At 37.2% G+C, this 15533-nt stretch overlaps 1 protein-coding gene across 7 annotated transcripts in view; it reads right to left on the reverse strand.

Moving 5' to 3' along the window:
- LOC118896555 (spermatid perinuclear RNA binding protein) overlaps positions 1-15533 on the reverse strand; it is a 192869-nt gene that overhangs the window by 22002 nt on the left and 155334 nt on the right. For all 7 annotated transcript variants that reach the window (XR_005020205.1, XR_005020204.1, XM_036854472.1 and 4 more), the window contains exons 11-16: positions 12131-12223; positions 11541-11740; positions 7307-7465; positions 3910-4044; positions 3566-3706; positions 780-903 (exon numbers count right to left, since the gene is read on the reverse strand). Coding sequence is in view for 5 of the 7 variants with exons in the window: in XM_036854472.1 (XP_036710367.1) it covers positions 780-903; positions 3566-3706; positions 3910-4044; positions 7307-7465; positions 11541-11740; positions 12131-12223 (852 nt within the window). In the remaining 2 variants the exon portion in view is untranslated. The remainder of the gene's footprint in view (positions 1-779; positions 904-3565; positions 3707-3909; positions 4045-7306; positions 7466-11540; positions 11741-12130; positions 12224-15533) is intronic.

Here is a 15533-nt window from a genome sequence, read left to right on the forward strand (position 1 = left end):
ATACAAGGATGAGAACAGAAGGCAAGCAGAGGGCATCTTTTCCCGTCTCCCTCAGGCCGTGTGGTGAAATGGGAAGAATATAAACTTTGGAACTAGAGATGCCTACACTCCAATCTTTGCTCTGCTATTTACAAGATGCCTCACACTGAGCTAGTTGCCTTACCTCCCTAAAACTTAGTTTCCTCACACGGAAAAATGGAAATAATTTCTACTTGAGGAAACACTGTGAAGATTAAAAACAATTAAGTGAAATCATTTATATGAAAGTATCTAGTGTATACTCAGCTCTAGATAAGTAAGTTCCCCCTTTCCTCTTTGTGTACTTCTTTAGCCCCTGATGGTTCCCCAACATAGAGTTAAAGAAATGCTAACATCGCCGGGCTTCACCCCAATTAAGTAGCTCTTACCAGCCATTTTTCTCACCTGTGATACCCAATCTGTCGTCTACGTCCCCACCGAATACACTCTGCTCAGCTATCCAAACTCCCCAATCTGTGGAATATCTTTGGGCTTCCTCATTGTCAAAATATGTCCCCTCAACTAAGCACAGTACTCCTCATCTGTCACCTCCCTCCAGAAAGCCTCTAGTCACTCAGCAGATTCCAGGAGAAAACCTGTAACATTCTGTAGATTCTCTTCTTTTGAAATTCGGTGCACACCCATCCTATACCCATATTATGTTTCCAGAAACCCTGTATAACCCTGGAAAATAAAGGAGAGGCTGTTCTTGGAACTCTGGCCCAGAAAAGGAGGCAGATGTCTCACAGGGTGCACTATACCTGGAGCTATGTAGCCAGGAGCAGCTGTGGCCCCAACAAAAGCTCCCCTTGTTAGAGTTCCTCTTCCTCTGCCCCGAACAGCTTGGACTGCTGCGGACACAGCTGTATTCACAACACCCTTTGCCTGTTAAAAATAACACATTTCATTACTGAGAGAAATAAGATCATCTCATCAACTTTGTAATGCATAATTACTCTATGAGAAACTTGAGCCTGTACATGAGATTAGTCGTCTATGACCTTGAACCTTCAATTTATAATCTGTAAAATGAAAATGACATCTATCTTACAGAGTTGTTCTGGAGAAGATGCTGGCACAGAGAAGTATGCAAATAAATTCTTCCTTTCACTTGAGGGTTACCCAGAAAGAGTTCGTTTTCTGCACACAAATTTCAGCAGTCAAATTACATCCAAAGTCATTTTAGGCCTGACTAAAGCAATTACACACACTTGATACCTAGGTTCAAAATTTACTGAATTCTCCCCCAGCAAACAAAAAAATACCACAACAAACTACCTGGAGTTAGCTGTGAACCTGAATGGGGTTTTAAAAAAAAAGGAACTAAGACAGGAAGACCAAAGGTGTGGATGCCAGTTCCTGATGTAAGTAACTGAGACCTCAGGAAGGTCATGCAATTCTGCTGTGTGTGCGTGTGTGTGTGTATCAATTCTGGTGTGTGTGTGTGTGTGTGTGTGTGTGTGTGTGTATCAATCACCTCTGAAGTCTCTTCTTGCTCTAAAATGCTATGGGACTCTGGTAAAGTCACATAATCTCTATGGGAGTCTCCCCACTAATTGCAAAATGACAATTATGATACCCACTTTGTTTTCCTTACTTCAGAGTAGAAAGAGCAACTGAGAAAATAGATACAAAACTCTGAAAAGTAGAATAGATAAGGACAAAGAGTAATGGTACACAAGGCTGCTAGAACATTCCTTTCCAAAACTGAAAATTTAAGAAATAAGAAAATATCTAGTTTTAAATTACATATTATATTTACTTTTTAATATAAAGATGCAATAAAAACTCAAGCTCAAAAAACTACTAATACTCCCTGCTATAACCAAGCTGCAGGGAAGGAGGTGCAGAGCCTCAAAAGCATTGTACGATCAAGTCAACAGCATCTCAGACAGCTTAAATAGTCAGTGCATATACACATTTATCTCTCATTGAAAAATCCTAGGATAGCCTCTATAACTGGGTAGAAGACAGTTTCAAGGTCGAATGTATCGTGCACAGAGAACAGCCATTTTTTCCTTTTGGCTGAAAAAAATCCAACCAAAATAGACTGCTTCTTGGCTGTCAAGCACATTGAACACGTGAGTTTTATAGCTTTTAGTATGGAAAATTTTTAAAAATGAGTGAACTTCATGCGGGCATTTTTTTTTTTTAAACACAGCTTAGTCAAATATAGTCAGAAAGTAGTAATCTGGCAGCAGCAAAGTGACTCCACACAAATCAAGCTCATGTCTCCTAGAACCAAACCTAACTACCTAATAAGTATCTGCACATAGCATAGGCTTTTTTAAACACTAAAATTAACTGACCCATATACAAGATGTAACGCATGAGAAAAACACACCAAAACAAACAAGGTAACAATTATCCTTCTACTAATTTAGAACATATTCTAGAAGATTTTAGAAAAAGAAAATCCACTTATCCTCTCTCTACATGTATACCACTGCAATTTAAACGCTTTATTTGTATTTCATCTCAGTAAAAAGTTCGTTTTTTGTTTATATTTTGAATTCTAGAATATAAGCAGTGTTTATTATAGTACATACAAGAAGTTTAAATTAACACAAAACAAATTTCTAAGATGGATATAATATACAATAGGAGCATGCCAATGGTCTTTGGAAGGAGAAGAACCAGGTTTCAAAGGGAACCCTTACCATCAATTAGCTATGTTACTACAAGCGGTATCTTAATGTGTTCAAGCCTCATTTCCTCATCTATAAAATGAGAGCTATTCTAACCTCTTATAATGGACTTCGCATATGCATATTTAACACAGAATCTTAAATAATCTAAGCTTCCTTCTATTAGTCTAAACATTTTTCTTGACTTGTTCCTATCACATAATATATTCAGACATTATTATACCAGTATTCTCCACAAGGGAGAGAATGTGTCTTATAGTTAACGTATCTCCTTTTCCCTCACAATCGTGCACATGGTGTATGTCTAGAAAATATTTTTGAATACGTAAATGAATGGATAGAAGAATCTGTTATTCAAAAGCGTGCAATTAGGAGGCCATCTTTTCTTACTGCAACCCTGTTACAATCCTGGGCCTTTAGCAGCTCTAACATTTCCAATGTCGGTAATGAACAGAAGCAACAAAGGGTCAAGTTCTACTGTGACGCCCTCAAAGGAAAACCCAAAATAAATAATGCAAAAGGACAAAACTGGAAAGGAAATGGAAGAGCACCTGCAGACTGTGATGAGAGTAAGCCCCAAATATTCTTGGCAGCTTCCCTAAACTAAACAAATGCTAGTATCTCATTAAAGTCCCAACCCTCCAACACTCTACCTCTTCAAGAATGACCTAAAGCCCCCAAGTAATGCTAATAGTCTCTTTTTAATATATAATTTGCCTAAAAGACCACAGAACAGAGAACCACTAATCATATTTCTATTATTCATGATCAAACCCAAAGATAAGGTTGCCAAATCCAAGAAAAAGAAGTAACTTTAGAAAAACCTGAAGTGGCACAAAGACAGGAAAGGAAATTTAATTCTGGTAATATCTTTCAAAGGTTTAATGCTTAACTCATACCTGAGGGATAATCTTCTTTTTCTTATTATTTGCTGCATTGGGTCCAGAAAACAGCTTCTCCAGGGCAGCTAAAGCTGCACTTGCCTTTGCCACTTTCTTATTTGGACCTGCACCTCTGAATTTCTGTCCATCTACTTCTACCTAAAATTAAGAACAACACTCTGCAATTATCCCATGCAATTCCTCTACACAGTTGTAATTTAAATGTATCACAACACAGAAAACACCAAAACTCAAACAGTACCATAAGATTTGACTCACTCTAAAGCTTTTTTATATATAAGCTCAGGATATTCTATGTCTTTGAGGGGAAAAATAAGGTTGGCTTGTATCTAGGTACACACCTCCATTACAAAGCGTTTGTCATGGCTTCCACCAGTCTCCGAGATGAGTTCATACTTCAGACCTCTTCTTTTTTCATTGAGCTCCATTACAGGATTTTTGCCACTTGCTGTGAGGATAGGGCCCTGAGTTCTTACCTAAAAGGAGGTTCAATCAAGTAAATTTTTAGAGTATTAGATTTCTTATTAATACAATTATACTACGTCTCTGTTGAAAAAGAGGCTCAAGAATTGTACTTTAAAGCATTCAGGGGCTAGGATGCATGATCACTTCTGTATACAAATGGCAAAATATCTTTAAAGGTATCGAAATTCTACAAGCAGTAAACATCACAGTAAGTCATCTGGCCAGCCTGCCGTGGAAGCAGGCTGTCTCAACAGATCAGTATTCAAGAGCAGTGTAGCCTTGCCATCACATGGCACTCCAGGGTCTGATCTGGGGTGTTCAAGATCTAAGAACAATACTCTAAATGACTGACAATGTAGGTAGAACAGTTGAGATTCACATGACACCTGAGCATTCATTGTTTTTCATCTTTAGGATTAGGAAGAAATAACTCTAAATTTGGGAGACAGAAAGAAAATGTGCCTACACACCTCTCAGTCTCTCTAAAGAGATTTAACGGCACCTAGAGTAAAAACAATAGGCTACAGACTATGAATTCTGAAATTTAAAAATAATAAAAGCAGTCATTCCCTGCCCTCAAGAAGCTAGAGTATAGAAGGAAGGATTGATCCAATCACTGTAAAACAATGTACATTATAGAGCCCATGTATATTATGGAAACACAGTACAAGGAATCATTTTCTAGGGCAAACAGGATAGTTTTCCTGGAAGTGACATGCAAACCTGACCTTAAAAGGTAAGTACCAGACCATGAGAAGGAGGAAACGAAGGAGAAGGGCATTCTGGACAGAAGAAACAGCCATGCAAAGGCCCAAAAGAAAGAAAGACCATTTGTTTGGGAAATGGCAAGAAGTTCCATTTGGCTGTATTAAGCGAGTGAGGAGAGGAAAGCAGAACCAGATTAGAAACACTCTTGATGGAGCCAAATCATAAAGGACTTCAAATGTCATGCAAATGAGCTTCAACTTTATCATGGACAATGGGGAGCCACTGAAAGACTTAAATCTGGGTAAATTCACAATTAGACTAGAAAACTGCTCTAGGAGTGGTGGAAAGAACTGACATAAGGATAAGACTAGAGGTGAGGAAGAGAAGTAATTCACGTAAGAGTGTGAAGGCTCAAACGAAGAGAGAGGCTAGCACCAAAAATAAACCACAAAACACCACAAAACTATAATTTTAGAAAGGAAAGACCCAACGACTGAGCACTTTTTGAGGTTAGAGGGCATGTCTGTAATTCTATCCCAGTAATTGCTCAAGAAATGCTGAACAAAAATGAATTATTACATATAATAGGATTTTCATGTATGTAAACCTAATGGACAGCAAGATTCTCTTAAAATACTCTACGCTGATTTAATAAGTGGTTGATGCTATAAAAGTGAAACATTGGACAATTTTTAAAGACAATTTTAATAAACATTCCTGGGTCTTTTGCAATAAACCACTTCTTGAAGAGTTTTTAATAATCTACATCTTTTTAATTTCAAGGCAAATTTCTGGAGTCCATCTTTAAAAGGTAATGAGTAATTTCTGAAACTACCCTATGATTACCCTATCTATGGTAATCACTCCTTGCTTTCCAAATCTGAAATCACTTTTATAAAAATGAGTCAAGATAAAAATATTTGCAGTTCTAATCAATTATTACTATTTTAAATGAAGAATAAGAGCTTTCTCCCCTCCCCATTACTAGATTATACAGAAGCAAAGCAGAGATGGATTCACAACCAGAACCTCCACATACTCTCATAACTGCTATTAGTTTAGCCCACACTGCTCTCTTAATTCCCTTTGAACTTAACAGTCTGTACCTCATAATTAATGCGCTCTTTTTCTCTTACTATTTATAACACTGCCAGCAAACCATCTTGGCCTGCCTGTGACAACCACTTATGAATGACTGGTCCTCTCTAAAGCCAGGTGCCACATCTTCTATCCTCCACAACATCACATGAGGAGTCAGGCATGGCTTTCACAGGCCTCAGCCCCATCAGTCCCCACCATACAGGCCCACCTGGTACTTCTCAAACATTTACTTTCACAACTCCAGGTATTATACCTCCTATTCCTTGGCCCAGAATGCCTTCTTTCCACCACTTCCCCACATAGCAAAATCCTACTCATCATCTCAAACCAAGCTCACAGTTCACTCCCTTTGATTTTACATGTGTGTACATTTCGTAATCACATCCTCCTTTGAGATTTTACATTATATTCATTTTGCAATCACGGTGCTTATCACATTACATCGTAATTATGAGCGTATCTTTTGCCCTTCTATCCTGAGAACATCTTAAGGCTCTGGACACAATTTCTGCAGCATCTAGCAGTAAGCAGGTACTAAAAGGGGACAAAATTATAGTCCACTAAGTCCTTGATAGATACTCATTCTTACAAATGACACTTTTTAAAATTTAATGTAAGCTCCTGCGGTTACTTTAAAGCCAATTTTTCTTATGTAGAATGCAATAAGCAAGGGCCCCATGAATTCCCAAATAAGCCATGTATACTCAGTACTTGGACTTTTGTCTCCTTCTATTATCTGTGACAATACGTCATAGGTCAGGACTTGCTCAAGAGTGAGGAACATACTAAATCAGACGCCCTCTTTAGGGCTGGACCAACTCAATGATGACCCCACTGACTCCCACAGCTTAGCACAAATTTCGAATAATCCTAAATTTCCCCATTAGATTTTTTTTTTTAAGTTTGCAAACATACATACATACACATATTCATTCATTCATTCATTCATTCGTTTATAGCACAGCAGCTTGTGGGATCTTAGTTCCCCGACCAGGGATGGAACCAGGGCCCCCTGCAGTGGAAGCATGGGGTCCTAACCACTGGACCGCCAGGGAAGTCTCTAGATCTTTTTGTTTTTCACTCTTCAGTTATTGTTGACGTTCCTGATACATTATGATTGTGAAATGCTGGAAGCAACTCCCATGGCCAGCAAAGGAGAAATGCTAGTTAAATTAGGATACATCCATGTGTTGTACAGTATACAGTTATGTTTACAGCGATTTTTAGAGTTAAGTGAAAAAACAAGATGTAAAACTGTATGAAAATATGATTGCCTTCATAAAAAATACACATAGAAAAAAGGCTGGATATAAATAAAGCAAAATATTAATAATGGCTGCCTCTGGAATACATATACTTGTATATGCTTTTGATTGTCTCATTTATACTTCTCCATACCTCTCAAATTTTTGACAATGAACATACATTACTTTTCTTCCAAGGAAAAAAAAAATGTAAGTATACCTCTAAGGTACTGGAGGTTTCAGTTGTAGAATTTCCAGTATTATTGCTTGAGTTTGAAGACACTGTTTCATTTTTGCCTTCATTATCTGACTTTTCATCGGAACTCATACATTCAATATCTGCATCAAAGCCCGTTGGGTATCCCATTGCCTGCAGTACCTGTACAAATTACATTAAGATTCAGTTTTATTCAAACACCAGACACCACAGAGAATAGATGAAATATTGAGAACAACAGTTTCAAACCCACAACATTTGAAACCATGAAACACCCTGCAGAAAGAGAAAGATGGTGCTAAATCTATAAATTCTTGGTTAAAAAAGTTTTACCTACCAGAGTGTCACCATGGAAAATGGGGGAAACCTCCTCAGAGTAATTAGGTTTAAATAACGGATAACAGAAATGCAAACCTGAGGCTACTCTGGGTTCATTTAATTTGGAGATGAGAGGTAGAGAAACAGAATAGCCAAGTTCAACCAGTGAGATGAGGGGGAAAGTAAAATCGCACACTATGAAAAGTAACTAGGCTAAAAAGGAAAACACCTGATGGTCTAACTCTTTATTTCTCCTCTGGTCCTCAGTTTTTCAATTTGCAAAACAGGAAGACTGATTAATTGACCTCTAAGTTCTATGACTCAATCCAATAGGGGAAATTAGCACAGAAGGGAAATCAAGGAGTTTTCTTTACCTTGGAGCCAATATGCCTGTTAATTACAAAATTACATCTGAAGCTTTCTACTATCCATTCCTTTGGCTTTCCACTTAAACCATAATCGAGACTTGAAAGAAAAGATTCAGTCTCTAGGTTTATTCTCTACCACTAAGTGAACCAGGAACAAGTTTAGGTTTGTATCTCCATCCCTGCCTCTCAAGGCCCAGTTACATTATGGCTTCCCCCAATGTTCACTCTTCTTATATTTCTACTCATGCCTGGCATTTCTCATCTTTTTTAAAATACAGTTTTCAGAACAGTGTGTGTGTTTGTGTGTTTTGTACACCTTTTAATATCTCCTTCCAGGTTAAACTGCTTTTTAGATGTTTGCAGAAGAATATGTGCACTAGCATTTTTATAAGCCTCTATCAAACTGGTTGACACTGCATTGTCAGTTACTGACTTAAAGGTCTGTACCAGAACTAGGTTCCTAAAGATCCCTATATTTGTTTTAGCTTTTGACTAATGTTTAAAGTTGCTGGAGTGTAAAAGCAACAGCATATTTCTTTATAATCCCAACTATACCTAATAGGTGTCTCAAAAAACTGTTACGGCTGCCACACAAATGAGAAGCCAAACAGCCTAGCCTTTATAAACAATGGCATTCTGTACAAAGGATTCTGCCAATATAAATAAAATATTACTCTAAACAAAAAATGGGCAGAAGTAGACTTCTGTACCTAGAGAACTTGAAATTAATTCACCCAATCCATATGGAGAACTTGGCATTCTGTTGAACGTTTCAAATCGTAAATAAATTCCTTATATTCATTGGGAGTAAGGCCAAGAATACTTCTGTAACATCGTAAGTTCTAAGAGTACTCAGGTAGGACTTCACACTAAGTACACTAACATCGTTTGCTTATACCCTTGCCAATATTTATAAAGAAAACACCTTCTCCACTGCCTGAGTCCTGCAAATATGCTCTCCCTAAGAAATCGCGTCTCAGAAGGAATAGTTATCAGTCTGGAGTTAACATCAGGCTAACACAGGCTGCAAGTCAAAAGCCAAGAGTCCCAAAGAAATTTGATTTGTTTACTCCAAAAAAAACTAAAGACACACAGTTTCCCAATTTAATACAGACAGTTAAAAGTCTAATGTGAATTATTTAACACCACTTCTCTCTGCCCTTTTCTCACATATCAGATTCATTTATTGTTTTTGTAGCAACATATTTCAATACATTTATAAATATTTTATATAACTGATGGATAGTCTCAAAGGATATTAGAAGTGCACTTGCAATACAGCACAACTAACAAAAACTTTTCAAATTATTTTTCTATGAACACATATTCTAAGATTATTAACTAACATATGCTACAGAAGTAAAAAGAAAAAAATATGGAGTTTTTGGACTTCTAGATCCAGCTTGTTTGGAATCAATATTAAGGCCATGATTCTTCCTGCAGCATGAAGAGGGGCCTATAAAATATGTCCCACCTCCTTTCATGCAAGATGCATCCTTCTATTAAGGACCATAACCCTCTATTTACTTTACCATGTTGCACCATGCAATGTTTCTGCCCACCTTCACCATTTGACTGTTGGTAAAAAAGTATATTTTACTCTTTTCCACGAAGTTTGAATCCTGTTTTATCTCTGATTATAATTAACACTTGTTTCTGCAAGATTAGCAAAATGATGACAAATTGATGAAGTTCTGTAATGGGCACATGGATGTGTACTGCATTATTCTACTTCGTGTTTGAAAATTCTCGTAATAAAAAGTTAAAAAAACATATATTAAGGCCAAAAAAACTGGTATACCAAAGAAAAGTGAGTTTCAAATGCCTGCCAAACAAATCAAACCTAATAAACACATCAACTGAGCTGAAAAATCACAAAATGATTCTTGGAAACAAGGTGACTGGAAAATCCAGGGTAACCATGCCTGTTTTCTCCTGGACAGGGGTCGAGGCTGAGAAAGTTGATACCCTCAAAGACAAGGGGCCAAGAGTGAAAACATGCAGCACACCCTACCCCATGGCTCTCCACTCAGGAGAAAGTCATACTCGTGGCTTCCGCACAGTAGAGAGCCGATGGCTCCGGAACCTCTGCAGAGGGGCTTTACCCGTTGTCCCCTTCAGCCGATCTTTTCCCCACAATGATTAAGATTCTTTTCATGGAATATGGCTGATTATGTCCTTAAAGGTGTCCTTTGTGAGGGACAGTCAGGAAAAAGGACTAGAGGAGGAAAGGGAAGACCGGCCACTAATCTTCATCATTTTAGGGTACGTGCTGCTGGGCAGCCACGCTCCTCCTTCTGTTCTTACGTCATAGACAGTGAATTGATATTGATATTTCAAAAGCTTTCTGGGTCAGAGAACTTATATCCAAATTTGTGACTCATTCTCAGCATACTTTACAGCTAAGTTATTAAAATGTATTTTTAGCCTTATTCCTAAATTCACTTTTTCCCTCATTCTTAGTTTTCTTTTTCTGCCTCATTTTAAACTCATACTATTTCAACATACTTAAAAAGTACCCCTTTTGTAAAAAACATAACATTCTGTCCTATAATTTTACAGCTTAGTTATTATTTTTCTGCATTGTGCTTATTACTACCTGACAAATAATTGACCCATTTGTATATCCCGCTGTCTTTCTCCCCATTCTATCCTCACTAGAATGCAAGCTCCAGGAGGGCAAGGACTTTATTTTGATCACTGCTGTATCCTTAGCATCTAGGATAATGTTTGCATCTACATTAATAATACTTGCAAACTGGAATGACTATGAAAACAGACCAATTACATCTTATGTCATACTGTAACATAACAGAACTTTTCTTTAGTGAAAAGTGATCTTCCATCTACTTGATCTTTGACATTTTCACATTTGTCTGCGAGAGGTCAAATGTAGTCATGGAGAGATTCCAATATTTAAGAATTTTCTATAAACCTATATGCATAATTGACTGGTTCAATCGTGGGTCTTATTCTCTATGGAAATATTCTGAAATACAGAAAAGGCACCACATGCAAAAAAAACACATTAAATTTATTTATGACAGAAAAAATCTGCAAACAGCAAAATATCCAATGATAGGGGAATGTTTAAACAAACAATAGTACATCTATATCATGTTAATCATACAGCCATTAAAAATTATTTATGAAGATTTTAATAACGTAGAAAAACACTGATGACATGTGAAATGAAAAAAAAAAAAACAAAATCAGAGCATAAAACTACATATACACTGTGAGCTCAACCTAAAAAAAAGAAACAGAAAAAGACTGGACGTATATACTATATACAAATATTAATGAACTGCCTCAGAGATAAGCAACCAACATAGTTTTTATTTTTTTACTTTTTTGTGTTTTGCAAATTTTATATGATCAACACATTTTATAACCAAAAAAAGAAGAGTTTTGTGATCCAGAGGTGACAAAAGACTGTATGTTATTGTCATTAAAATCTTGAAAAATTCTGTTAATTTATTATAGATAAACAAGCACCTTATTTACAACATAAAATAACAAAGCACTGTTGAGTAAAAGAAATACTGTACCTTCACTGCTACGTGAAGTTTTGCTGTTTTCTTGGATGGTCCTGAGGCTTCATATGTTGTACCATCCACATCTACAGACATTGTGAAGACTGGGGCATGGACAGGGCCAGACTGAGATAAGAGCTTATATTGAAGCCCAGGCCTGATCTGATTTAGCCTCATTAGTGCATTCATAAGGTCTATTGCTTTGCTATCCAGAACTGTAAGAGAAAGAGGAATAAGATCAGAAGTTAAACCATTTTGCTTTAATCTATGTTTCTGTAGGTTCCTAGTGACCACTATAAATTCAGATTTTAAAAAGAATTTCAAAACGCACATATAAATTAACTTCACTTCGTAAGTAATTCTAAAATTACTGCTTAAATAATTATGCTAACATCATTGTAAAAGTAATATGCATTACCATAGCTATACATTAATTTTAGTTTGTCAGTATATTTTAAGCAAATGATGCTTGGAAACAAAAGTTATTCAGTCAGTTTCTTAAAACTCCAATTCAAATCAATCAAATTCTTCACTTTTTAATTTTTATTTTCCTGAGACATAAATCCTTTCTAGTTGACATCTATAAGAATAAAGATTTTACACACTTTTCCTTAAGTTTCGTTTCATCTTCTTATTGGGATCTTTATCATCCCCTAATCCATCTTCAAATGGCCTCTTCAGAGCTGAAGACCCAGCACCTAAACAATTACAAGAGATTCATTATCAGTCAAAACAATGATTCTACTTACTCTACCAAATGTACCTAATATGTTCAGGAAGGAAAAATCTTAGGAATCACAAGGACCATAAGACCCTTTCACTGATCAATTAAATATTTATAATCTTGTAATAGCAAAAAGTTTTAAGTGAATCTTTATGAAACAATATTATCCCTTTTTATAAATATTTATCTTCCCATTTATTCACATATACACATACAAATATCTATGCATAATATTCACATCTGTATATGCACAAACAGAAAAAAGTCTGGAAAGATATGTATCAAAATGTTAAAGGTGGTTATCTCTGGCAGTAAGATTTATTTTCACTTATGTCTCTTCAAATATTTCTATAAGTTCACATTTATTATACTATTAATTTTTTTTTTTTTTTTAAAGGGTTGTGCACCAGGTTGTATCCACCGAATGTACCTTTTCACCAGCCCCTTAGACTGGGGTGGTGTAAGGCTTTGTTGCTTGTTTTGTTTTGTTTTTTTTAAACTTTGGGTTTATTTATTTATTTATGGTTGTGTTGGGTCTTCGTTTCTGTGCGAGGGCTTTCTCTAGTTGCGGCAAGTGGGGGCCACTCTTCATCGCGGTGCGCGGGCCTCACATTATCGCGGCCTCTCTTGTTGCGGAGCACAGGCTCCAGACGCGCAGACTCAGCAATTGTGGCTCACGAGCCTAGTTGCTCCGCGGCATGTGGGATCCTCCCAGACCAGGGCTCGAACCCGTGTCCCCTGCATTGGCAGGCAGATTCTCAACCACTGTGCCACCAGGGAAGCCCCTATACTATTAATTTTTAAAGTCCACATGTTAAATATTATGCTTACGGAAATATGATTATTTCTCATACTATGACATATTCTTCTGTCTGCCTGTTCAAATTTCTATTCAAGATTTTATTTACAGTTCATCTTCCCCATGAAGTTTTCTTCAGTTTCCCTCTCATCTCAACTTTTTAGAAGAGTTTCTATGGTATCAGAAATATAAAGTGTCATACGTAGTCTTGTGTCATTGACTATTTCATATACAGAGACCTTGTGTTTCCTTAGTGTTCTATGAAGGTCAAAGATATTTTCTCCTTGTCTGTTATCTTATAAACTATCTAACATAAGACTCAGAAACAACATAATGGGTATGGAACAAAAACTAACTGAACTAATATTAATCAATTTCTTAGATAAAGCAGCTAGTTAATAATGCCATCAAGACATAAGGCAGGAGCTTTGCTGTCCAAGATAAAAACAATCAGAGAAACGCTCATCAACCTGTCCAAGTACCACTTTAAAGAACTCTGTGTTTTCAATGTAAGAGTTGGTTGCTGGGTTTTTCCTAAAGGAAAGGTATGCTCAAAAGATTCATGCCATAAGATTTCCAGATACTTCTTAGTGAAACCTTGTAATAACACTGAGATTAACTACATATTCTCTGATCATCAAGATTTATTGTCCCTTGGGGTAAACACTGACTTCAGCATTTGCTTGAGTCAATACTTACCACTCAGGTCAATCAATCTTGATGTGCTCTCTTCAACAGAAGGCAATATCTGCTTATATCTGCTTAGTATTGTATTTCATTTGCATTACATAAAACTGTGAGTTTGCCAGTCTCCCAGAATGCAGTCTTTAAGAGATAAAGTTAAAAAGGAACAACATCTATTCAATCACTCTCCCACTCATTAAGTTACATTAAAAGCTGCTCCCTGATTGCCTGGAATTCACCAGCTGGCATAGACATATGGATCTATTCTCTAAATCCTCCAGCTACGTGAATAGAGCTTCATGGATTAAGCTTCCTTCTACCATCCCTGCCCTTGGATAAGGGCTGTAAAATCTGGAGCTAATCATAATAGTAATGGGGAGGAGCAGGGGGTTGGGGGGGATGGGCTTGTGTTACAAAAAGCAAGTTGTTTTCAACATCTACAGTATCTAGAAACAAGAAGTGACCATTTCGGAGGCAACAATTTTTTAAAACAATAGGTGAAGGTTTACCATATGCCTGGCACTGTTCTTAATACCTTATATGGATTAATTTATTTAAGCCTCACAAGCACCCTATGAAGCCTGTACTTTCATCATCCTCATTACAATTTCATTCACGTATTCATCCAGCAACAAATATTAATAGTTTTTCTATGTTCAGGACAATTTTAGGTGCTGGACATATAATAGAGAACAAAACAACGTCCCTGTTCTTAAAGAGTTTGCATCTGGTCGTGGAGACTAAGCCCAACATGTCATATGGTCCCGAGCACAATGGAGAAAAATAAGAGGCTTAAGGAGGAGGATGTGTTGCTATTTTTTTTACATGTGATGCCCGTCAGAAAGGTATCACTTATAGATAAGGTAGCTTTCTGATGAAGATCTAAAGAAAGTAAAAGAGTAAGCTATTCCGCTATTTGGGGAAAGAGCCCCAGGAAGAGAGAACATCAAGTACAAAGGTCTTAAGGCAGGAACATGCTAAGACATAGCATACAGGCCTGAGTGGTTAGAGTGGCGTGACAAGGACGGGACAGGAGCAGAAGATGAGCAGGAGCAGTAGCTCTCAACCTTAGCTGCCACTAATTCACCAGAGGAACTTCTGCAAAATACACAAGTTCCACTTCTAGTACGAGAAAGTAACTCACTTGAAATAGATGAGAGCAACCAGAAAAGGTGGACCAAATGTCTGTTCCTGGGCAACAAAGAATTATAGAGCCAAGATCCGAGAGACAAAGGAAACCCTGCTCTGGGGGCCACATTTCCCCTGGGGGTATCTTCCACATCCAGAAAAAGCCACTAAGAACTGAACAGAGCACCTCAGGCACCCAGGTCTCAGGGGTCAAAAACTGGACTTTAAGGACCTCCAAAAGGGGAAGGCCTGGTGAATTCCCCACGCTGTGGGTTGGGCCTCTGCAATGCCACATGCTAGAAGTAAATGAAGTAGAAATAGTCTGGATCTCACAAGGACTGAAGCCCACCTTCAAATCACCTTAATCCCTGATTGCATTAATATGATCCAGATTGCCAATTCTACTAGTCATCTCCCAGAAACAAATATAAATCCTCCCTGGAGCACTATATCATTACTCTAGGTTTTAATTCCCTCCAAAATTTTTAAATTTAAGTCTCCATCACTCAGAACAAAAACAAAACACAGGTACATGAGAAGACAAGATACTGTGATCAAAAATCATGAGAAGCAGCAGAAAACAGAAACAGATCCCAAAGAGACCCAGATGATGAAGCATTCTTTCAGAAACAAACTTTATTAAAAAGAATGATTATGATGCTCAAAAAGAAAA

Source organism: Balaenoptera musculus, chromosome 6 (genome assembly GCF_009873245.2).
Source record: "Balaenoptera musculus isolate JJ_BM4_2016_0621 chromosome 6, mBalMus1.pri.v3, whole genome shotgun sequence".
NCBI classification, from domain to species: domain Eukaryota; kingdom Metazoa; phylum Chordata; class Mammalia; order Artiodactyla; family Balaenopteridae; genus Balaenoptera; species Balaenoptera musculus.